The sequence below is a fragment of the Natrix helvetica genome, assembly GCF_964273705.1.
Source record: "Natrix helvetica genome assembly, chromosome: 2".
Classification (NCBI taxonomy): domain Eukaryota; kingdom Metazoa; phylum Chordata; class Lepidosauria; order Squamata; family Natricidae; genus Natrix; species Natrix helvetica.
Window position 1 is genome coordinate 266,203,784 of NC_138552.1, and position 24,628 is coordinate 266,228,411.

At 39.9% G+C, this 24,628-nt stretch overlaps 1 protein-coding gene across 1 annotated transcript in view; it reads right to left on the reverse strand.

Annotated features, from left to right (window-relative positions):
• Positions 1-4,806: 4,806 nt before the first annotated feature.
• The window catches only part of LOC309386759 (uncharacterized protein C8orf74 homolog), a gene marked incomplete at its 5' end in the record, with an annotated part of 39,644 nt that continues 19,822 nt past the window's right edge, over positions 4,807-24,628 (reverse strand). The window contains 2 exons of the mRNA XM_081942506.1: positions 4,807-5,366; positions 9,355-9,755. Coding sequence (XP_081798632.1) covers positions 5,103-5,366; positions 9,355-9,755 — 665 coding nt within the window. The 3' untranslated portion in view covers positions 4,807-5,102. The remainder of the gene's footprint in view (positions 5,367-9,354; positions 9,756-24,628) is intronic.

Here is a 24,628-nt window from a genome sequence, read left to right on the forward strand (position 1 = left end):
GCATAGCTTTTTTGAGATCAGCCAGTAAATAGATACTGTAAATGTATTTATTAACTTTAAATAAAAATTATAAAGCTGATGAAACTTAGGAAATGAATAAAAACAACCCTCCTGAAAAATGAAAATGTTTTCAGTATCCCATTTAAAAAACAAAATGAGAACATGGATCCTGTCCAGTGATAAGTGACCAGCCTGATGAAGAGAGCTGGAAATTAATCTGGGGAGACATTACAGCAATTACAAAACACATGCATTCAACACAAAAGACAGGTTTTTGATTGTTCTTGGGGTTAACACTAGCATAAGTGATTGAAAACGGCAAAGAATCAATCTTTGGTAAAACATTAATAAAATGTTACTGATGTGTAACAGTGCTATAACCACTTGTATGTCAAAACTAATGATGGGAGAATTCATTACCAATAGCCCATATTTGGTTGGTTCTTAGGTTTAAGAATCTTCTAGATCAGTGTTTCTCAACTTTGGCAACTTTAAGGTGTGTGGACTGCAACTTTTGAGTTGAGTTGCCAAAGTTGAGGAACACTGGTCTAGATGTAGTGGATGCGCTAGATAGTATTGTGACTATTCCAATACTGAGCTTGAAAAATATAAAAACAGTCCAGACACAGCACAATAAAAAAGGCCAGATTTGCAGACCAATCCAGAACCCTGACTATGTTTCTGTTTAACTTGAAATTGCTGTTTATCATGCAGTGGTGAAATTCATTTTTTTTTACTACAGGTTCTGTGGGCGTGGCTTGGTGGGTGTGGCAGGGGAAGGATACTGCAAAATCTCCATTCCCACCACACTCCAGGGGGAAGGATATTGCAAAATCTCCATTCCCACCACCCTCCAGGGGGAAGGATACTGCAAAATCTCCATTCCCACCACACTCCAGGGGGAAGGATATTGCAAAATCTCCATTCCCACCCCATTCTGTGGCCAGCCAGAGGTGGTATTTGGCGGTTCTCCAAACTACTCAAAATTTCCGCTACCGGTTCTCCAGAACCTATCAGAACCTGCTGAATTTCATCCCTGTGTTTATGGTGAAAGGAGGTCTCGGTGTGTGCATGCATGCACTTTTCGCATTCCCAATTAGAAAAGCAAAGGAAAAGCTCTTTGGCACATTTTATAAACATGACTTCTGATATCATGAAGCAAGCGGGGCAGCATGGTGACAAATACTATTTCATAAACAACGTCTAAAAATAACTTTTTTTCATATAGGCACACATACGTACATAGGCATAGCATACATCATCGCCTCACCCTTTCTGAATAGCCATTGGAATCATGCCAATGTGTGCTGTTTGTGACCCAAGACAATTTTCCATGAATCTGAAGAAACAGGAGCTGCGTGTTTCTCCCACTCCTTGATCACCAACTTCAAGATTTAAAGAGTTAGAAATTTGTCAGCAAAGAGTGGAGATTCTTCTATATTTCTGCAGTTTTGAAAGATTTGGCAAAATGTTTGTTCACGGAAAGACTTTAGCTTTTAGCTTTAAACAAACTAAATTCTTGCAAAATTTGTTAGTGAGTTGTACTGTCTTGAAAAATTCTTCCTTACTTGAAAGGAACATCTTTGCATTATTCACCGTAATCTGCCTTTGGAAGGAGAGGGGGAGGGGGGGGAGAGAGAGACAGATTGATTGATTAGTAGTCTTTGCTTTCCAGTATAACTGTCAACAGACTGGCCTTTGGTCAGATTTTCCAGTAGAGGAACATTTGATTTCTGACAGCCTCCTGGGTGATGAGGAAGAGAGAGAGAAAAAGTAGAAGGCATCAGAGAGAGAGAGAAAGTCTTGCGGGAAACCTTGGTGTGACAGAAAAGGTGAGAGAAAGGAATGCTAGTATATATTTCTCGACCAATTACCGTACCTCTGTACGAATATGAATGCAGATCTTGACGGATCAAGAGATCTGGGGTTACCCATTTCTGTGCTGTGGTGGCAGAAAATAGATGTTAGGTTCTTTCTCTCTTTGCTCCCAAAATTCAAAGCAGGGATCAAGAAATACTTTAGGATTCGGGATCACAATATTGGACTAAGATGAAACCTCCTTTTTTCTAAGTAACACACTTTATCCTTTAATTTGTCCCTTCCTTCAGAGAAAGTGAAAACATCATTTTGACTTGGAAAATGACATTAGGGGAAAGTGTCACATATAACACACTCCACGACACACTCCACTGATGGCAGCTTTTAAACACTTTTAACCTCTAGGAAATTCTAAACTCCTTTCGTTTAGTCTGACTCTTCCCACTCAATTTAACTTTGGCTGCTGCTGAAACAAAAATAGCGACTGCCTTCAGTGGCCTTGCTTTAAATGATAAATGTTTGGAAATCCTGAGTGGAGATTGATGATAATGAGGAGGAGGAGGAGGAAGGTGGGCTTTGTACTGTGCCATTCAGAGACTTTTTTCTTCTTCTTAGTACCCAGCGGTGGAAGGCTGTCCTGTATCACCTCACATTCCAACATTACGAATTCTGCTGCTTTCTCAGGCAGAAAAAAATGTTCTCCCACTCTGATCTGTTAGAGGAGGAAAAAGATTCATTTTCCCAGAGCTGTAGAGGGAGGCTCCTGCTGTGTGCAAAGGAGAAGGAGTAAGACACGCAAATTTGTCTTTTCCTGCCAAATCATGCCACTGGAGGTGGCTTTAAGCTGCTGAGACTGAGGAGAGGATATGTCCAGCTCTGTTTCCTGACTGATAACAGTAGCCGGCCCCTCCAACCGGATGTTATGCGTCCTGGGGCTACCTTTATATTTAAGCAAAGGGATGAGGAAAAATCACGACTTGTTTATACTTCAAGAAAAATAACGTCGCTTTCTTGCTCTCTGTGAACACATATAGATGGCTCCCTGAAAGAATAACATGACGAAAATACAATGTCCCCGTAGCAGACCTCATATCTGAGTGGCGGGGGTGTAGAATACCCAATATAGATTGCAGCCTTAAAAAAAAAAAAAATCAGACACCCATGCCTCATTTCCTTTCACTTGCCTCTTCACTTTGATGGAAGGGTATCTAAAGCAGAAGTCATCCCTGAAATAACTTTCTATCACTTCAAACTTTATCTCTACAGACAACATCTTTGTGTATAAACTTGTGTTTTATCAGAAAAGAAGCCAAGGGTGATGACAATATATACAAAGCAAGATTATAAAAAAACAGTTTTTAAGACATACATCATTATTACTACCACTAGTATAAAAAGGCAACCTTCAGGTGCATGTTCCTTAAAAGTAATTCGCCGACAGTGAAATTAGAGCTCTCAAACATTGAAAAGCCATTTTGCTGTTTGAGACGGACAAAAACGCACTCCTCTTTATTCCACACACACACACACAAGGTGATTGAATCTTACTTTAGTTTCGGCAGCAGGACAGTACTCTTCACTATATTATATTAAATGTATTTTTATTTCAAAGTTATATGCAAATAACAATACTCATAGAGCTATTAAGTGATAAAATCTAATTAGATAAAATCTAATTTAATTTAAATTCCATTAAAAGTATGTTAATTATATTAATTAAACTGAATTAATAAGATTGCACTTCACAGGCTTAATAACTTCTACTACATTGAGGATTACAGTTCGTTGACAAGTTGTAGAACATTCTGGGGGCGCCTTACATGCTGTCTATGGTGGTATTATAGCCTTCCACTTTTGAAAGACAATGTTAGGTACTGCCTTAAGGATTTATTTATCAAAGGTGCTAAGAGATTCCAGGTTCTACAGTCTCATTTTGTATATTTAGAATACAGGGATTGAATAGAAATAAGCTAAGGAAGACTGGCATTGTAAAGAACGGTCCTCTTGTAAAATAAGATGTTAATTTCCTAGAGGAAAATGCTTCCTTCTGAATATGTCTCATGTCTATGACAATGTTCTCTAGATAACAGAAGGTACTATTACTCGGCAGCACAAGCATAGAGTCATTTTAATGAAGCCATCTTGTTTTCATGTGGTCTCATAAGACTAGGATGTCTTTCATTTCAGATATCTTCACATTTTCTCCTCTTCCCACCCATGCCCTTTCCTTTAATTTACAATAATTTCTAGAGGCTTATCATGCTGCAACAAATTTTGGAGAGCACTGAAGCAATGAGGACATTAGTCCTGTTGTTAGTCTCTTTCAGGAAGGAAATTCCATTATCTGCTTGGATGATGGGTATGGCCCCCAAATAAATGCTTGATCTTCCCTTAAGGCCCTAGGGTGTCTGTGTATTAGCCTAAACTGAAGACAACTTAAAAGCTATTGGAGGGTGGAACCCTGAAACTGAGCTGCATTCCTGTTTGATTTGTTGATGAAAGATCAAAACCAAGAGATCCCCAAAGAGGAAGTATCTGGCAGGAGAATGGGGGCAAATGGTATCTTGGCAGTCATTGCTTTGACTTAAAATATCCAAATTTAAAAATAAATACAAATTATCCCACTCCCATCAATTGCATATTTATCTGAATTTTAAATGATGCTTGAATGTTTAGGATTACAATGCATACGAACCATTGACCGAATGCAGGCAACTAAACATGCATTTACTGCTGGCTATAAGAATGTGGCTATAAGAATTCTGGCATGTGGCATAACTTCAATAAATTTCCCCAGCCAACAATACTATTCATTCAAAAACTTCAGAAGCACAGAACAGGTCACTGGATTGCACTGCTAAGTAATGTTTGCTGATTCTCAGATTCAAGCACGAATGTTAGTTTGAATTTATTTGCCTATTTCTATCCTCTGTAGGTAAAACTATTCAATTTTACTCTCCTAAAATGGTAATCTATTTTAAAATTTTAAGTTATTTAACTAAGGGAAGTAGAAGTTTCACATAATGGGTGTATGATGTGTCTCAATCTATTTACAATACCTTCCATAGCAAATTGAATATGTCAGTGCAAGGCAATGAAAGAATCCTTTCTTTTAAAATGGAGACATCTGAACCCTACCTCCAGTCTAAAGTAGCATCACTCTGGAGAATCAGCTTGAAAGGCAAAATACTTAGAATGCTTGGGATAAAAAGTACAATTATAAGGAGACGTATGGATTGCTTCCTCATTGAAGGAGGCACAATAAGAGCACCCCAAAGCAATCTTCATTTCTTTTTCTTCTTTTGGTCTTTCTCCATTTTGTCTTCGCTGTCTAAAAAGTTGTCCTGTATCTTCTTTTGAGGTTTGCTTGATCTCTTTCTCTCAGGACAATATGGAGGTGGGTATGGAGCAGGTAAATTGAACATCAAGGCCTTTTTCTGAAGCTTTAGTTCCAACATTTCAAAGGTAGTCTGGATCTCATGTTGAATAATACGATGCAGGTTCTGGATCTGTGTTTTAATTGCTTCATTGACTAAAGATATTAGTGTCTGGAAGACAAGATTGATATAGCCCATGTTTTTGATATATTAAACAATTAATATGGTTGGCAATTGGTTGATTGGTTAGTTTAACAAGAGTATAATCTGCTTCAATCCAAATAGATGTGAATGTGTTGAATTTACCTGGTGATCATCTAAAGAATCGCTGAATGGAGAATAACACACAAAAAAATACAGTGCAAGAATAGTATAAAAATAATGTACAAATAAAAATCACTACTACAATTAGTATTACCTCTGAGAAAGTTTATAGTTATTTGGGGCACATTGAAGTGTAATTTTTTAATCATTTAGTCATATCCAACCCTTGATGAATTTATAGGAAAATGCTCTCCATGCTACCCTGTCAAGCACAGCTTCTTTCAATTGTATCAGTTTGATTTGATTGTAGAAAGCAAGGACACTTACATCAATATTGACCTCCATGAGAGAGCAGTCCAGATAATATAGATTATCACAGAATGCCTAACATTTCCTCCACACTATGTGCAGTGTCCATTATGAGGAATGGGGACTCTCAACAGATTCTCTTTCGATCAGGAGTGTCAAACTCGTGTCGTCATGGCCTCATCACATGACGTATCACGGGTTTTTTCCTCTTCACTAAACCAGGCATGGGTGTGGCCAGCACATGACGCATCTGGCCCATGGGCCATGAGTTTGACAGCCCTGCTTTAGATGGTCAGACTGGTCAAGCAAAATCAATTCTGGCAAAATGTTGCCCAATATATGCTGGTGCTATACCCCACAAGGCATTTTGGGGGAGATTTGAATATGAAAGCATTTGAGAACACTTGCAATTTATGTCTTGCTAAATCATTAGAATCTTATTGGTCCTTTGATTAGATAAACAACATCTCCTCATTGCTTAGAACAATGAACTTCTAAAAAGTTACTTGCATACCCTCATAATTCAGCAACTGGTAAATACCAGTAGTTAGATTCTTTGTAGGCTCTGTGAAAAGATAACAAAAAATATAGCCAAGAAAGCAATCAAACTTCTGTATATCAACAGCAACTCCATTTGCTGGATGTTGTCTGCCTTGACCTTCTTAAATCCATTTGCTTATAGTCTTTCAGTGAGGTGAAAGTAAAAATGATCAAGGCCATTTACTCATTAGTGAGTATGTCATATTTTTATAGCATTGCTTAATTAATGTTGAGGTTTACACAGCATATGATTCCTTTTATATATTGGCATACCAACGATTGAAGAATACTATAATGTATTAGTCAGAAAGCATGGAAAAGCTTCCTGTCTACCTAATTTTATTTTATTTGTCCATTAACTTTGTTAATACTTTATTAATGCCATCTGAAAACCAAATGACCAACTTCCCATGTCATCTTTATTTTCAAGAATGCTTCTGAGTCCTACTTAATCCTTCCATAATTAGACAATAAGAATAATAGGGAGCTGTAAAATTTCTTTAAAAATGTATGCATCTCCCTGGGAAAAATATTAAAGTATGCTAAAGCAACAGGAACAGTAATATGGATGGTTAAACAGAGAGGCGATAAATGCATGTTTTACAATGGAACACGCACAAACATGACAGCCAAAGATACTGGCCTCTAAGGAGGACTAGGAGATGGATTTTTCGGGTTCCGCATGGCAGAGTAGCAGGAGAGATATTCAAAAACAGCAGGGTGCTATAATCATAATATACATTGCAATAGAATGAGAAGAGGACCATATGCCAGCTAAGCTTTATCAAGCCAAACACATCCTCATTGACTAGGTAGGTATGCACATGCATATACACACATACACACCTGCTGAAGGGTGGGGCTTGGGAATATTAATTTAATCTGACTATAAAGTTGGGAAGGAGCCAACAAAACAGCATAGGGACCCAGGATATCATTTAGGTCAAGGTGGCAGCTGGCAATATGTATGAATGATACTGGTGAAAAGAAGCCCGCAGGCAGCTGAGGTGACATTCCTTTAATCAATTTCCCCAAAGCTGTTAAGTTTGGAGGAGATCCATTGGACCTTAAGGCCTCAGTGATGATAGGCTGAATTTAGGATTGACAAAGAATTGGGAATAGCAAAATTTGGATTCCCCCCCCACTATATATACAGAATGGTACTGAACAAAAAAAAATGATTAGGGAATTATGTATATCCCAACAATCATCGCTTGAGTTCAAAAGGTGATGTTCTCTTTGTTCGTTTGACTGTACTTGCTTTTGCTGGCAGCTCAATGAAACACAAATGCATAAGCATTAATAGGCCATTCATTTCACTCCACAGATGGGCTGACAAGTGAAAAAACTGCCTCTCATTTCCCTAAACAATATCCTACAGGGCAGAGAAGAACCAGAAAAGCAAGCCCAGGCAGGTGGGAATTTTCAATCTGGAACTTGATAAGTTCGTCAGAGGTTGATTATGCAAATCAAAGAGAGAGAAAGAGAGAGAAAGAGAGAGAGAAGAAACAGAATGTTTTAGAGGAGTCAACGTGCTGTCAATCTACAGTGTGAACTGCACGTTCTGAAATCTTCAGGGCAAAATAAACAGTACAAACTGTAATCAAGAAGCAAACAGCAAGTTTAAGAGCCAGAGAATAACAATATTGCTCTCTCTCAACACATATGGGTGGGTTGGATTTCAACTCGCATTATTTCCTTCTCTTTCTAGATCATAGGAATGATATGATCTTTCCAGACAATAGGAGCTTTCTAGATCATAGGAATGATATGATGTCCTCCTATGAGTATATGATCAGCTGTTCTTGGCCTGAGAAGTGATCTTGTGGATCAGTTGGTTGCTCAGATGAATATGATAATTGGATTCACACAACATGTGCGTTATCTGATTGGTTGCTTAATGTTCTGCCTTTCCACAATATATTGAAGCATTAACTAAACAAACAAACTGGGTTTGCACAACATGCTAAGCCAGCAAAAAAAGAAAAGTGAATGCGGCCACACTATTATTGATTGTTAAGCATGTTGCAGGAACATTGCCAATGTATGATTAGCAGAGTAGCAGAATGACGAAACAGAGAATGAAGGAGTGACAGAGCTTTTGAAAACATTTTGAGGGCAAGAATAAGAATTTGGAAATGAGAGTCAGGCCTAAAGTTTCCATTTTTGTTACTAAATTTTGTGCTACGTAAGAATAAAAGAGCCTCCATTAAATCCAGTGTCCTAAACCTTATAGGAGTCAGACAGACGCCTTAAAATTCACAAGCAAAACAAGAAAAATAAGTGAGGCAGTGAAAAGATACATAAATAGCTTGGAGGAAGGCTAGATCTTCTAAGACAGGGGTGTCAAACCAGATCTGGCCAGTGGGAGGCTTAAGTCTGGCCTGCGGGGCTTCCCTGGAAACAGCAAAGGACTGGTGCCTCTGCCAGCTAAAATGGAGCTTGAGACGGCCACCTATGCCCCCCACCCCCGAGCTCCATTTTTACTGGCAGAGGGTTGCAGGAGGCCGTTACAGCCAGAAACAGAGCTCGTGAGCTCGTTTTCACTGGCAGAGTGCTCAGGCCACCAGAGGCACCCCCAACACGAGTGACATTGAGCTGGCCATGCCCATCTTGGCCACGCCTATCCCGGCCCCTTGAGGTCAAACACAGCCCTGATGCAGCCCTCAATGAAATCAAATTTGACAGCCCTGATCTAAGAGAAAGAATTTTCAGCTATGATACCCTCTAAGGAACCTCTGGATATCCTTTGCATTTTGAGAATCTATAGCCTCAATGCCAGAGTTTCTCTTCGCGAATGGGCAATTCCTGATCCCCATTCCATGGCAGCCTAAGTGCCCGTAACATGTTTTCAACACTTCAAATGTACCTGCTGGTTAAAACGTGAGAAACCTAATGGCTAGGCCTATGCCTAACCAAAGGTCCTTAGAAGAGATTAAATGAAATCTAATGGCAGTCGATAACCTGTTAATTACGTGCGACAATAATAACTTAACAATACACAGTGCTAAATTAACAATATCATAGAGCAGGAGTGGGCATTTACCTCTGTGTTAAGGGTCTGTGTTTGTCTTCTGACCCTTTGGTATACTTCCCTGAGCAGATGTTCCCGCTCTGCATGCAAGGTTTCTCGGATATGCACTATACTGGCCTGTTTTTCTGTTTCAGCTGCACAGAGGGCAGCTAATTGTTGCTGGTAGTTCCACATTTCAATATCTATGCCTTCACTCAAAGGAGGGGGGCTGGGGGGAGCACAGACCTCAAGCATGGCAAATGTCTGATTGCGGTCTCTCTCCCGAGTCATCACGAACTGGTACAGCCAATAATGCTTGAGAAACGTGTTTGAAAAGTAATCATACACGGCAGACTGCTGGAAAGAGGAGAGCTGAACTGGAAAGGCAGTCAGTTTCTCCTGAAGGATTCTGATGGCTTGCAACAGGGAAAAACCTGAAAGGAAAAAAAAACAAAAGAGCTTTGATACATATAAAGGTATGTATCTCACATATGTGCTAGTCATTCCTGACTCTAGGGGGCAGTGCTCATCTCCGTTGCAAAGCCGAAGAGCCAGCGCTGTCTGAAGATGTCTCTGTGGTCAATGAGCCAATGTGACTAAACGGCGAAGGCGCCCAGAACACTGTTGCCTTCCCACCAAAAGTGGTCCCTAGTTTTCTACTTGGATTTCTACATGCTTTCGAACTGCTAGGTTGACAAGCTGGGACAAATAACAAGAGCTCACTCCATTATATGGGATTCAAACTGCCGACCTTTCTGATTGACAAGCTCAGAGTTTTAACAACTGAGCCACCACATCCCAATGATACATATACGTTTGATAAATACAAATAAAAAAATAAACATGCAACTTTTGGAGTATCTTCCTGCTGCTATTCACTCAACATACAAAGGAAGAGATAAGCATTTCCAAATGCTGAAAAGACACTCTTTGTTTTCCAATGAAATGTTAAGTCTTTTGGTTTCAAGTTTTACTCAAAGCTGAAATGGAGCAAAACAAAAATGGATAGAGACAATAGTCCTGTTCTTCACTGCAATATGTTTATTTGGAGATCTCTGTCTCTCTCTCCCTCCCTCTCTCCCCCCCTCTCTCTCCTTTCCCCCCTCTCTTCATATAGAGAGGGAAGAGAAACAATAAGCAGAAGGAAGATGCAAAAAGGAGGAAGGGCACATCCAACAATGAACATAACCACTGCCCAACTGCCTCACCCATAGGGGTTTGTTGGGGACATTGTTTCTGACCAATTTTATCCACTGCTCAGGCCCATTTTTTCTTTGGCTTTGTAGGAAGTTAGCACCCACCCCTTACTAAAAGAATGAAATATTCTAGGAAATATTAAAAAGGCAGAATATTGTATTTCCCCAGATGAGAAAAGGAGAAACATGTTTTTAAAGACAAAGCAGCTTCCTGCAGCTCCCTGCCCCAACTTCAGCTCCAGGGTGAAGGGATTAAGACATGGCCTCAGGACATAACAGGATTAGCGCTCTACCCATTTTACCACATGGCACCTGGGATACAAACAGCTTACAAAGTTAGCTAAGACTCCCGCCCCCTGGGATACAGCCAATTCTTGTACAGGAACAGGAAGCTCTAAGGTGGGGCCCAAGAGAGGGTATACATCTCTCTCTCTCCCATGTGGTTTTTTTTTTTTTTTTTTTGCCCAGGATCTCAAACCATGTGGTCCTGTCCACCATTAAACCATCTTTCCAAGCACTCTCCATGTTTCCAGTGTCTTTCTTCCCACTTGGAACTGAACCCAGATGGACATTTCTTCCAACACCTGCACTTCCAAAATTTGGTCCCATTCTATTAACCATATGGAAAGATACGTGATTAACCAATGAATCCTGATCTCTTTAAAATAATAAAAAGGAATGATGGGCTCTAGACAAAAAATGATTTAAATTCATGTACTTTGTATATTTGAATAAACCGATAACTTACCAAATTATTGCACTACATCCAAAAATAGAACACCGACCCTTATCAATACAATATGAAGCATTACTAGCATATAATAACAAATTGTGTTCCGTTTCAGCCACCTGAACATCTAAAGCAATCTTCCAAAATGTAACAAAACAGGTAGAGGTTTAAAAATAAATTGAGAAGAGATAATAGACATCCTTGACAACGACTGATGGATCAGAAAACCAGATTTTAATCCAAAACAGGTTAGAAACCTTGCTTTATAGGAAAAAGATTTTGGTTAAACTAAAAGAAGTATCTTGCGATATTTGTAAGATAATTTTGCTAATGGACTCAATTCATTGGAAAAAAGAATATGTTTTTCCTTGCAGCAGGTTTTACAGAATAATAGAGTTGGAAGGGACCTTGGAAGTCTTCTAGTCCAAACTCCTGTTCGAGCAGAAGAACCATTCCAGACAAGATAGGTACTGGGAAAATAGTCTAACTGTAATAAATATTCTTGTTTGGATTTGACAAAGGAGCGGACCAGAATTTTGAATTGATTATTTCTAGTATCTAAGTGGATAAGATTGATTGATTTCTATTTGTTTATTTATGGGCAATCTATATGGCTTCCCATCTTGAACAAACATCTGGGCAAAGAATACTATATATAAAACATGTTATAAGAAATTAATTCTAAAAAGTACAAAATACGACTAAGAATAATAATCAAACGAAAACTCCAAGCTTCCTCAAAGCAATTTAGTTACTAACAGGCAAATCAGACTCCACAAATTTCCAGACCCTAACGCTTGAGAAAAGAGCCACATTTTCATAACCTTCTAGAAGGCTAGTAGGGGCAATCAGATGATAAGGCAGTTCCAAAGAATGGACCTTATTATAGAAAAGATATATCTCCTAGGTCCTGTAGAATGTCGTCATTTCAGAGAGGTGGGTACCCGGAGGATTCCCATCCTGCTGGACTCAGTAGAATGCATTGAAAGCATTGGATATCCCTACCTGTCCTTTACTCCCTCACTCTGGACCCATGCCTTCCTTTCCCCAGTCAAAGAGCCCCATCCCAGCTGCACTAATAGAGTCCATTAACAGGTGAGATACAGCTGGTGCACACATAAACAATCTGGGAGCTTTTCCATAGCAGTCTGCACCCATAATCTTGGGATACCTGCCAACTTCTTACTCCATACTCAAACATCCTCCCACACACACCATACCCAGGTGCTGAATGCTATGCTTAAAAATTAAGTAAAGGCCATAGATTAACCACTCCTATATTTAAAAAAAGGTGTTTTTTTTTTCCTCTTTCAAATATCCTGAAACAATTTTGAGCTGCAGGTGCGCCTGATTGAACTTTATGCATGTAAAGTTATGGACACAAGCTTTCTACGCAAGACATTGTGGTATCCTGAAATGCACCAGCATTGCTTGTGACAGGAAATGTAGGCCAAGCCTGGAAAGGAGCCCCTGAGTCAGATGTCATCGGATTAGTGTACAGAGAAAAATTAAGTGGTAAAATGAAGCACCACTTTATCTGCAGGTATAAGATATTGCCTTGAATGTTTCAGAGAAAATGTATTGCAAACTGAAAGCTAGAAAACGAAGGAGTTCAACATTTGGAACTCCTTTATCTAGAGTGTACATTTGTACATCCTGTTTCTTATTCCATTCATTCACATCTATTAACAGGCACATGTCACAGCTCCCTGGAATTAAGTCAGTTCTTTTGACCTACAACATCACATACCTTTTGAAATAGCACAAGGCCTACATTCAAGACACAAACGGTCAGACAAGTTTTGGGCACTGCAGTGGTGCCTAATTAAATGGGAGAGCACTCTTTCCTATTTACCTTGCATTTCCTTCATTTTAGATTGGTTGCTTACAGCATCAGGGAGCTGTCCATGCCACAGCAACTGGTAGCTTTGCCTTGCTCTTTCCTGTCCAGGGGGAAAAAAGTATGGGGCTAGATAACAATAGTTGGAACCCAAGGGGAAAGGCTTGTGTTGCAACTACTCAACTGACCAATAGATGTCCTAACTGAACAGTTGCCAGTATGGTCACTCGTTTGGTTTGTTATCTGTACATCCATTTTAATCATTAAGACATCAATTGTTTCATTCATACAGCCTGTGTAGCATCTTTTTCCATATCATTCTTGTAGTCTATTTTTTAAACTACTTCCAAATCAGTCTTAGTCTTGACCAGTAAAGCTTGGTCTTCTTCCATATAATCTTTTATATTTTTTTTATAAGCTATAATATATTTTCTTTCTGGCAATCTATTCTAATTTGTTCTTTCAAATCTCCCAATGGAGCACTTACCATCACTGTAACTGAGTCCATCCACTCGGTTGCTGGCCATCCTCTTTTTCCCTTTCCTCTCACCTTTTCCAGCATTAGAGTCTTTTTCCAAGAGCTGTGCCTTCACATAATGTGTCTGAAGTAGGATCATTTGAACCTAGACATTTGTACCTCTGATTTGTTCAATGATCCATGGGTTTGTTTTCTTGGCTGTCCATCATATTCTCAGGAGTCATTTCCAACACCAAAGTTTAAAGGTGTCAATATTTTTCCTACACTTTCTTTAGGGTCCAAGTACCAGAATTAAAGGTAATTTTTTTCCTATTATTCTTATACTGTCCAAGGGTAGCTTGAAAAGGTGTGGAAAATCTGTTACACTTTTTTACCTTGGATGAAATCAGATGACTAGAGTGACTTAGGGGACATGGTGGCTCCGTGGCTAAGACACTGAGCTTGTCGATCAGAAAGGTCGGCAGTTCAGCGGTTTCAATCCTGACCACTGTGTAATGGAGTAAGCGCCTGTTACTTGCCCCAGTTTATGCCAAACTAGCAGTTTGAAAGTGAATAAAAATGCAAGTATAAAAATAGGGACCACCTTGGTGGGAAGGTAACAGCATTCCAAGCACCTTCAGTGTTTAGTCATGTCGGCCACATGATCACGGAATTGTCATAAGACAACGCTGGCTCTTTGGCTTAGAAACAGAGATGAGCACTGTCCCCTAGAGTTGGGAAGAACTAACATGTATGTGCGAGGGGGGGCTTTACCTTTACCTGAACCAGGCAATGGATGTAGGACAGAGGACTAGAAAAGAAACAGCAAATTTCTCAAAGGCATTTTTCTCCTGATTCAGTGATGAGCAGAGAGCACTTCAACTCAGCAGTGGGGAAAGGTCTACTGTCAAAATCATGCAGAAAACCAACCTACTTTCTCACTGTTCGTTTTGTTACATGAGATCTTCAAGGCACCCTTCTTCCTGCTTTCCTTGGCTTCAATAGAACAAGGCTTTTTCGGATAAACTACTGTATGAGGAATTCTCTCACAGGAACAAAAGGATTGACTGACTGAACTGGCTCCTATATGCTAGACTGCCATTTTGCATATAATTTTCTTTTCTGATCAACTACCGCACAATATTCCTCAAACTAATACTTTCCAGATGTTTAGCACTTGAGCTGTTGGGAGTCCAAATCATCCGGAGGCAGAGGTAAAAGGGAAAAATATTTTAACCTACACTGCTCTCTGCTTATCTTTCCGTTTGTAGATAAGTTTTCACTCAAACAAAAAGGACGGCACTATTGTAGCTCAAAATGATTACTACCTTTTTTCCACCTCAGGATTCTATCACCTCATTGCCTCCTTGTGTAGTTATAGATCCTCAGCTTTCAGTAGGTCAAAAGGCAGGTAGGAGCAGTGCATCGATAGAAGGTAGTACTTGCAGCACTTGAAGGACACCCAAATGTGATTTTGCAACACACTCTGTGGCAGGGAACTGCCCCTTATCTTACCTCTCACTTGTACACATTCTCCCTCTTTATTTGCAAGTGTAATTCTGATACTCTACAGATCATTGCAAACAAACAAGCCTTCATATTTCCCAGCTTAGAGACAAGATTCTACTCATGGGTGTTTGGCTGGTGTTGAAAATTAAGAAAGCAGCTCTTATTATTCCTGCATCCTGCTCCGTAGGAATCATCCTATCTTGAAAAAAGCCCATCAAAGTTATGATGAAAAAAAGAATAATGAAACTTGGTATGTTCATGAATGTTCTAGTTAATGGGGGCAAGTAGAGTTGGCTTTAAGCTAACACTGAGTGGGCACTAGTCTAGGGCACCACCTAGGAATGCCAGTGCTATGCCTCCTGGAGTAAGCCCCCCATTCCTCATGTTCCAATCATATCTTTCCAAACTAGTTTTGTTTGAAAGGAAATTGTTAGATACTTCCCCCTCTATTGCTACTAGACAATGGAAGTCTCCACTCAGGTCGTCTGTTGCCGGCGGGAACAGAGGGGAAACTGATTGGCTGAAGGGCCGGACAGCTCCCATTTAAAAGGGGAGCTGTCCGACCATCTAGTCGGTGGATGTTTGCACGTACTTCAATAAAGAGCTGTTATCACTAGCCTTTTGTGCCTTTCATTACCTGATCTAACAGAAATGCTGCTGAGGACTACTACACACATCTGTGTGTAACATCTCATTTGACCCTAAGCCAATTGAGCCTGTTTTTGGGTGGTGGATCATGACACAGCTGTGCATCAAAAAAAAAAAAAACCCATCAATGTGTTTTTTAATCCCTACAGAATGTTGTCTTACATTTGTAAAGTTTTCATGTTTAAGACAAAATGGATTTTTGTTTGTTTTTTTCCTTTGCCAAGTTCTATTTCTGAAGATTAACTGCTGGCGCATTCTGCCTCTTCAGTCCTCTCATCCATTGTAAATTGTAAAAGCGGGCAGAAGAACAAAAGACCAATTTTTCTGGCAATGTTAGGAAGGAACTACTTCCCCCCGCCACCACTGCTTCAGCTTGCCTTGCGACCAGATAAGTAAGATCTTCATCATAAAATAGGTAAGGAGGTAGGAAGGTAATACAAGAGCCACTCATAGCTCTAAACCCATTTTTATACTCTCAGAACAAAATAGTAAAGGGTGAGATTTTATAAAAGGAAAAGATGCCAAATAGGTGTATTAAGCCTTCATGAAGCTTTACCTGTTTTGCCCCAGGGGACAACCCCAATCCCCATGGGGATGCAGCGCTATGCCAACAAATGTATCAGATATACCCAGGTTTGTACTTGGGCCATCAGGAGTTCTGCTTGAATGAAAAAACATACTCACACAGGTTCTGCCTCGGTAAGAGGCAGCTGTTGAGGTTTATCAAGAAACATGCCAATATCACAAGATACAAATAATTGGTATGATCCTGTCTTCCTCAACTATTTGCTGAATGTGTGGGAGCAGCAGGGTTGTCCTTTCCATGACAAATGAGGGAATAAGGAGAATGAGACTGGACAATAGCAGATAATCTAAAAGAATTTATCTTCAGTAAAATTAAAAGTATGCATTTTCCTACTACACACAGATGAAAACAGAAGAAAAAGACTCAAATATTGGCATATAAAAGGCCACTGTTCTTTACTGATATCATGATGGGTTGCAATATTAATTATATTTAAAGATCTTAAATAAATAGCCTACAAGAATACATATTTAATTTTTTCTGAGATGAGAGTTACAGTGGCAACTGATTTTTTTTTATATCAGACAACCCCATCCCTTCATCTGCACTGATTTTGTCAGCTATAACTTAATGGCTAAACAATAAAGGAGCCTGGCCTTCTCAAGGTTATGCTAGTTTCTAAGTGCAGTGATTTGGCTTATTTGTTTTTCAATCTGGAGAAACATTCAGTTGGATGTCTTCACCAATCAGCTATACCAGGGGTGTCAAACTCCATTTCATTGAGGGCTGCATCAGGGTTGGTTTTGACAGGGGGGGTATAGGGAGGTTGGAGTGGGCATGGCCAGCTTGATGTCACTCATGTCGGGGCCGCCTGTGGTGGCCCAAGTGCTCTGCCTGAGAAAACAGGCTCCTAACCTCTGTTTTCGGCTGTAACAGCTTCCTTAAAACCTCTGCCAGCAAAACCGGCACTTAGGAGGGCCGTGTGTGGCCCTCCCAAGCTCCGTTTTCATTGGCAGAGGCACCGCAGACCGGTCCATAGCTGTTTCCAAGGCAGTTTTGCAGGCCAGATCTAAGCACCCTGTGAGCTGGATCTGGCCCATGGTCCTTGAGTTTGACACCCTTGATCGACACCATGGAGCCAAAGCAACTATGCACATTTTTTTTCATAAATGAAATGACTTTTTAATAAACAAAAACATGTCAACTTCTCCAAATTTTCCTAAAGTCACAACAATAGCTTGGTTGGGGGATGCAAGACCTATAGCTATAGAATACAGATTGCTAGATTAGTTGAGTCTTTGCTTTAACCCACCTGGATTTAATATTTAACTTTTCTTCATATGAAGGAATGAATTGGTACAAATCCATAACATAAAAATTTGTTCAGAATATCTGAAATCCGTATTTGGCAGTCTATATTTTGATCTCTCAAAATCTGGTTAAATGGCTTGTGACTCATAAGCCACTGAAAGTATAGGAGAGATGGGTGGCAGAGAAATTTAATAAATGTAAATGTAAATGTAAAGGCAAAGGCAAAGGCAAAAGCAAAAATAAAGTAGTAAAATAAAATAACAACAGCTAAAATGGATTGAGTTTAGCACACTGTCCATCAATTAATTTCCGGTAACAGCAAGGGGTCTTGGTGCTTCCTTTCTCTCCATTGTCCAAACAATAAAAAAAACTAGCTTCTCATGAGAATACTGTAGCTGTGCCAATTTGCCTGTTTAAAGCTGTCACTCTCATGTAGCAATTGCCCAGAATTATTTAATGGTGCAAATATCAAAGTGTTGGGCCTACTTGTGTGTAGGTGCGTGCATGCACGTATGCAGAGAGGTGGGGCAGATAAAAGATGAATATTGTGAAATGCAATGTGACAATGGCAGGCTCTAACTTCTCCACCTGGACACCATCACAGTAGTATGGGGATAACCTATCATTGATAGCAGGCTAATCTGTTTCATCAGAGATTCCTGTGTGGGTGGATTCTTATCACCTTAGTTGGAGATAGGGTTTAAAGGAATTGGAACACCAGAAAGATCTCACAGGGTGGCCTTCCCCAGACTCCCACTATCCTCCAGCTGGTATGGCTAGGGGATAATAGTGTCAACACACTTGCAAGGCATAGATTTGAAGGAGGCTGATAGACGTTTCCCTCAAACAGGAGTTCAGTTGTACTTTGGACATCAAGCTCCCAAAAATCAGAGTTGACAGTCTTCAGTGATATGATTCACCACAAGACACAGCTGAGAAGCCTCTGAAGTCCATCACTTCTTAAAACCTGGGCTGAATAAACATATGCCACACCTTGATGGCGTGAACTGAAGAAGGTATTATCTCATAAGCAAACAAGGGTGGCTTGATTAGCTGTAATTTGCTTCTTGGCAGCAACACAGGGGCAAAACTGATGGCAGTGAGGAGCGGGGGAGAAGGTACAGGCAATGCACAATCCTCTTAGAATTTGGAGGTCAGGGAAAATTGGTATGTTTATCAAAAGGTACAGTACACAGCCCAAGGCAACTTGGGAAAAATGCATGCATCTGCATGTTAAATGCCAAGCTGCTAATGGGACTGAATAAATACAGTAGATATCAGAACTGAGCCAGAAATGGAATAGGGGTTAGCAATTCAAATATCTTGTAGGAACTAGTCTTAAAAAAATAGTGGGAAAGAACAGATTTAGCTGAATTAACTCTCCTCTGGCATCCCTCACCAATGAGAAAAGCTGGGGGAGATATACGGGGGGAAAAATTTGTAGAGCAACTAGGGAGGTGACTTCCTTCAAAAACCTAACCTGGTTGTTTTAATCTTAATTTAGATTCTGATTGGAAACTGTTTCCAATATTTTTAAATTATTCAGTTTTACTTAATCAGTATTTGTCTATGGAGATTCTCAGTTATCCAGATCATGTTTTTTTTTAAAAGCACCTTTGGGACATTAATCAGTGTTTCTCACTCTTAGCAACTTTAACAAATGTGTGGACTTCAACTCCCAGAAATTTCCTAGCCAGAAGAATTCTGGGAATTGAAGTCCCAGACATCATAAAGTTGTTACTGAATACAATGCAGTAAGATGGGTGGCTAATGCATTTCATAAATAAAGCAACTTGTATAGGTTGAGGACCACCAATATACTGTAGCTCAGAGAATGGAGAAAGAGAGTCTTCCATAGAGCACCATTCACATTTTATTTTGGACGGTTACTGGCCAGAGGTGTGGTAATCCTCTCTTTTATATGCATGCTATTGATGTCCCCAGGCAATGACTCAAACAACATGTTACATTAACTAGTTGACATAGCAACTCCCTTTCTGTTTTTATTTTGTTCAAAGGGCGACCTCTACATCAACAGCATTTTCACCTTCTCTCCTCCTCAGAAGCAATTTCAGAAAAGCTTGCTGCCTTTCTATGAACTCAGGCTAAGATGATCTGTGTCTTCTGCTGACCTATCACTAATCAATACCACGTACTTATCCCCATTCTTTTTTCATCCCACAGTTGCTTTGGGAATGAATCGTCAAATCAAAAGTCTGCTTATACAAAGTCACATGGAGCTCAAGTGAAATGTTATGATTTGAGAACCGAATCGGTTCAGCAACCTAAGGACTTTGCTGGCAAAGTCAGAAGCAAATGATCTGAAATCAGACAGATGCGTATGCAATAAAAATCCGTTCCTCCCCAACCCAAACTTAACAACCTACTTTTCAACTTCAAACTAATATTTGAACAATGTGCATTAGGTAAAGCGTACCTTCAAACTGCACTGTGGAGAGAAAGTGTGCATAAAAATACACTATTCATATTGGGGAAATGCATGAGCTACAAAGAGCTTTCCACTCCTGCGCCCCCAGGAATCAGTGCAGCTCTTGCTGGCTCAGGGCGGGGCCGAAGCCCCCGATGCCCTGAAGGGGCTTTATCAATTCCCCTGGCCGCACTCAATTGATCTCTTTTTTAAAGTTGTTTTGAATTTGCCAATTAGTCAAATAGTCGAATTCGTTGTATTAATTTATATAAAATGATACCTCGCTGGAGCCACAGCTAATGCTTGGACCAAAGACTGAGGAAACTGGGAGCCAGGAGGAAAAGGAAGTTACTTAAGAAAAACTCCTCAGTCTTTGGACCAATCAGGCTGTGACTAAACCCAGCTGTAGCCCCTCCTGCAGAAGCTACAGGAAAATGCATAGATTACATACTTTTTGAACAGAGAAATTGAACAAAATGAATTTTGCAAATTTTGCATCTGCTTCCAACAGACTGATTATGGGATCCATAGACATAAAATGGGATTTGAACCACTCACTTTAAAACAAAACATGCCTTACTGCATGAATACTCCCCAACCATCCTTTACAATGTTAAATTTAAAAGAATTCCCAAGAGGCAATACCTTTATTTAGGTCCATCTTTTTTTTAATATTTGCAGGCTTTCAGATTGATTAAATCCTGCATTAGGCTATACAATTACAGTAAAATCAGATTAAAAGAAATGATTATGGTAATTGTGTCTGATGTGATCAGTCAGTTGTCCTCTAGATTGGAGTGCAGCTTTTCCTCACTTGCACTTAAGTGCAACACAATCATCCCCTGACAACCTCTTGTTTCTGCTCCCCCCTCATGACATTGGCTCATTTGATCTCCAGCTCCATGGCTTAGGCCCAGGGTACCTGCAAGACCACCTACTGCCACCAATAGCCTCCCACCGTCAAGTACGATCCCACAGAGTTGGCCTCCTCAGGGTGCCATCGGCCAGACATTGTCGGCTGGTGACCCCCAGGGGGAGAGCCTTCTCTATGGGAGCGCCTTCCCTCTGGAATGAGCTGCCCCCGGAGCTTCGCATAATCCCTGACCTCCGGTCCTTCCGACGCGCCCTAAAAAGTTGGCTTTTCCAGCAAGCCAGCCTGGCCTGTTAATTTTATTTAATTTTTAAAATGTGAGTGTTATATAAATTGGGTTTGTTTTTGGGACTGTTTCTAATTTCCTTTTAACTTTTGTACTATGTGTTTTTTAATGCTGTACGCCGCCCTGAGTCCTTGGGAGAAGGGCGGCATATAAATCTAATAAATCCAATCCAATCCAATCCAATCCAGCTCATATCTGAGGGAGCCCTGAGCCGTTCATACAGCAGTTCTTGATTTATGACCACAATTGAGTCCAGAATTTGGCCCCTGGACACTGATTCCAGGGCTATTTTGCTTTGGGCAGGAGTAGAATCCAATTCTTTTTCAGACCTGGTTGTCTTGCTCTGCTCACCAGGTCTCTCAGTTAATTTCTGACTCGGAGATTGGGCTTTAAATTAGCTGCCAAAGCAACCAAATAATAGGGCTGGAAGGAATGGGGCGAGAGGGAGGGCTTCGCTGTGAAGTGGAAGCAATGTCTCCACTGTTGCTTCACACTACAAGGCACAGTCCTCACATTTCTATCAGCTGATATGCAAGCTTCTTTTCTTCTGGATCAGCTTCTCTCAAGCATGGATTTAGTGCTCTTCGGGAGTAGCTGATATCAACTAATCATTGGATTCTTGTTGAATGAACTCACTGAGATAACGAAGCTCATTGTACATTGTATATTGTATATCCTTTGAGGCTACCTTTGGATAGTGTCAGAACAAGAATGAAAACATTACTTTAGCATCAATACCGCTAAGGATGACATGAACAATCTCAAGCTGGGGAGAAAATGAAAGCAAGATCTTGGTGACCTGGGAGGGAAAAAAAATTGCCAGGAGATATTTGTACAAGAGTAAGTACAAGTGGGGACATAGCTTGTGTCAGGGCTGTGCTATTACAAGCTGTAGGTGGCGTGATTATAATTCAATAGTCTGACGTTCAAAAAATACAATTCCCTGTATATTGAAGACAAGGATATTGGGGCAAAGCTGGGTTTCACATGGATATGTTTACTATATGTGCTAAATTTCTGTATAGATACTCATTATGGGTATTTGCATAAAGGAGAATTCAGCCAAACAGACCTGACCTACTTTTCAAACATATAATATAGATTCAGATTCAACATTTCAATAGGAAGTAGTCACCCCATTTAACATCTCTTCTTCGCAAAACAAAAGACCCAGACAAGAGGCCATTAATAAATCTACCTTGTTCTAATAAACAGAGTGCATAGCTGACAATTCTGATCCCCCCACAAGCTACTTGGTCAATGCAACCATTCAAACTGTACAATTGATTTCCCTTAATAACTGTCTTCTCTAACTCCACAGATTGGCTGGGGGTCATGTTAATGGTTGTGTATCATGCTGGTTGCAGATAATGGTTGGAGAATGCCTTGCATGCACATACAGGTACCCGCACACATGTATATTATCACATATGTGTTTCTAAAATTAGGACTTTTCCTGATAACTTTATTATTGCTTTTAATTTATAAAGAAGCTTCAACAGAGACGATACCTCAGAGAATATAAGAAGACAGATTTTCACCCTGATAAGCTTATAATGTAAAATAATTGATATAAAGAGGAGATGAAATGGGAGGGGAGGGGAGGAGAGGAGAGGAGAGGAGAGGAGGTCAACAAACTTTGAGGCTATGTCCACTATGTTCATGCATAGTGATGGTATCATAGGTCTGGCTAGATACAAATTGAGTTAGTATATAATATGTCCATTAGCTACGTTTTGGGAATTTATAATTAAAACCATTGTGAAAGCCTAGCTATTGTCACAGTTTGTTATATAAGCAGGACAACATTTTAAACAGTATAGTTTATTTTTATTTATTTATTGTAAACTGTAATGATCACAGCAACTGTGTCCCCCCCCCCCCCCACTAAACCCGTCTTTAGAAAGTAGTGTAGGTTAGTACACAAAATCCCTTCATCTTCGTGCAAATAATTTCTGGGGAACGAATGAGCTATCAGTGCCGATTATTTTAAAAAGTACTGTATTGTTATTATTCTTTTCAGTTTTTAAAGTAGATTCCTGCTCTATCCCAGCCACAAGAGGGAGATGTCACACAGATTTATGCACAAATTAGCTACTTATCCAGGCTGTTGTGGAAATTAGGCAGGAAAAGATCAACAAAGCAGTTGGCCAAATTTAGAAGACATTATTATTATCTGTACACAACAATGTGAAATCGCAGATGCCAGTTCTTTAGCTGGTGTTGCCCTTCACAGGCATCAAGTTCTTCCTAAGATGCTAGGATGTCATAATGTATCAGCATAGTATATATGCAGATCCAAGCAGCGCAGCCTTTGCAATAGACAGATGGAAATTTTGTTAATGCACAGATTTTCTAAGCACCAGCCAAGATTTTTTGGTATTATTATTATTATCAGACTGTTGTTTCTAGAAAGATAACTATCTTAATTAATTACAACTCCTTAAAGACAAGCAGTTTATTATGGCATAAACTTTTGCAAGCAAATCTATGAAAGCTTATATGTCATAAATTATTAGGCTCCTAAAGTACTAGTTTCTTGGTTATTATGTCAATAATAATAATAATAATAATAATAATAATAATAATAATAATAATAATAATAATAATAATAATTCTACTAAAACCCATGTGAAGCTGCTTTAAAAAGTTAATATTTAAATAACTAGCAATGCATATACATACACACATGCACACACACTGACGGGGGGGGGGGGACTCTGCAAGGATTTTTGCTTTTATTACAAATGTACAAGATATGCAATACTAAATACATAGAAAACAGGGGTAATCTCAGATGTTTAAAAACAGTAGCCAGGTTTTAAAACTGGAAAAAAACTGCAGTCCAAGCAGTATGTATCAGCTAGTGACATGATGACATAAAACAAGTTATCCGAAGACACCAGTGGCTTTAGTTGTAATGTTTTCACTGTTTTAATTTGTCTTTACCTCTTTTGCTCTTTATAAGGGCTTAGGAATAAACCATACTAAATTGTGACAACACATACAAAAAAAGACCTTATGTTCTAATCTACATACTGTTAAAACTATTGTTGTCATAGGTGGCAATTTTTGAATGAAAGTATCTCAAATGGGCTAAAGCAGAGATGTCAAACTCGATTTCATTGAGGGCTGCATCAGGGTTGTGTCTGACCTTGGGGGTGGGGTGGGCATGGCCAGAGTGGCATGGCCAGCTTGACGTCACTCATGTCGGGGGCCTCTGTATTGGCACAAGAGCTCTGCCAGAGCTCCATTTTCAGCTGCAACGGCCTCTCTGAGCTTCATTTTTACTGGCAGAGGGTGGCAGGAGGCTGTCGCAGCTGAAAATGGAGCCTGGGAGGGCCACATGCAGCCCTCCCGAGTTCCATTTTCTCTGGCAGAGTCACCGCGGGCTGGGCCTTGGCTTTCTAGAGCGACCCCATGGATCAGATCTAAGCACCCTGAGGGCCAATTCCAGCCCCTGGGCCTTGAGTTTGACACCCCTGGGCTAATGTATGTATTTAAT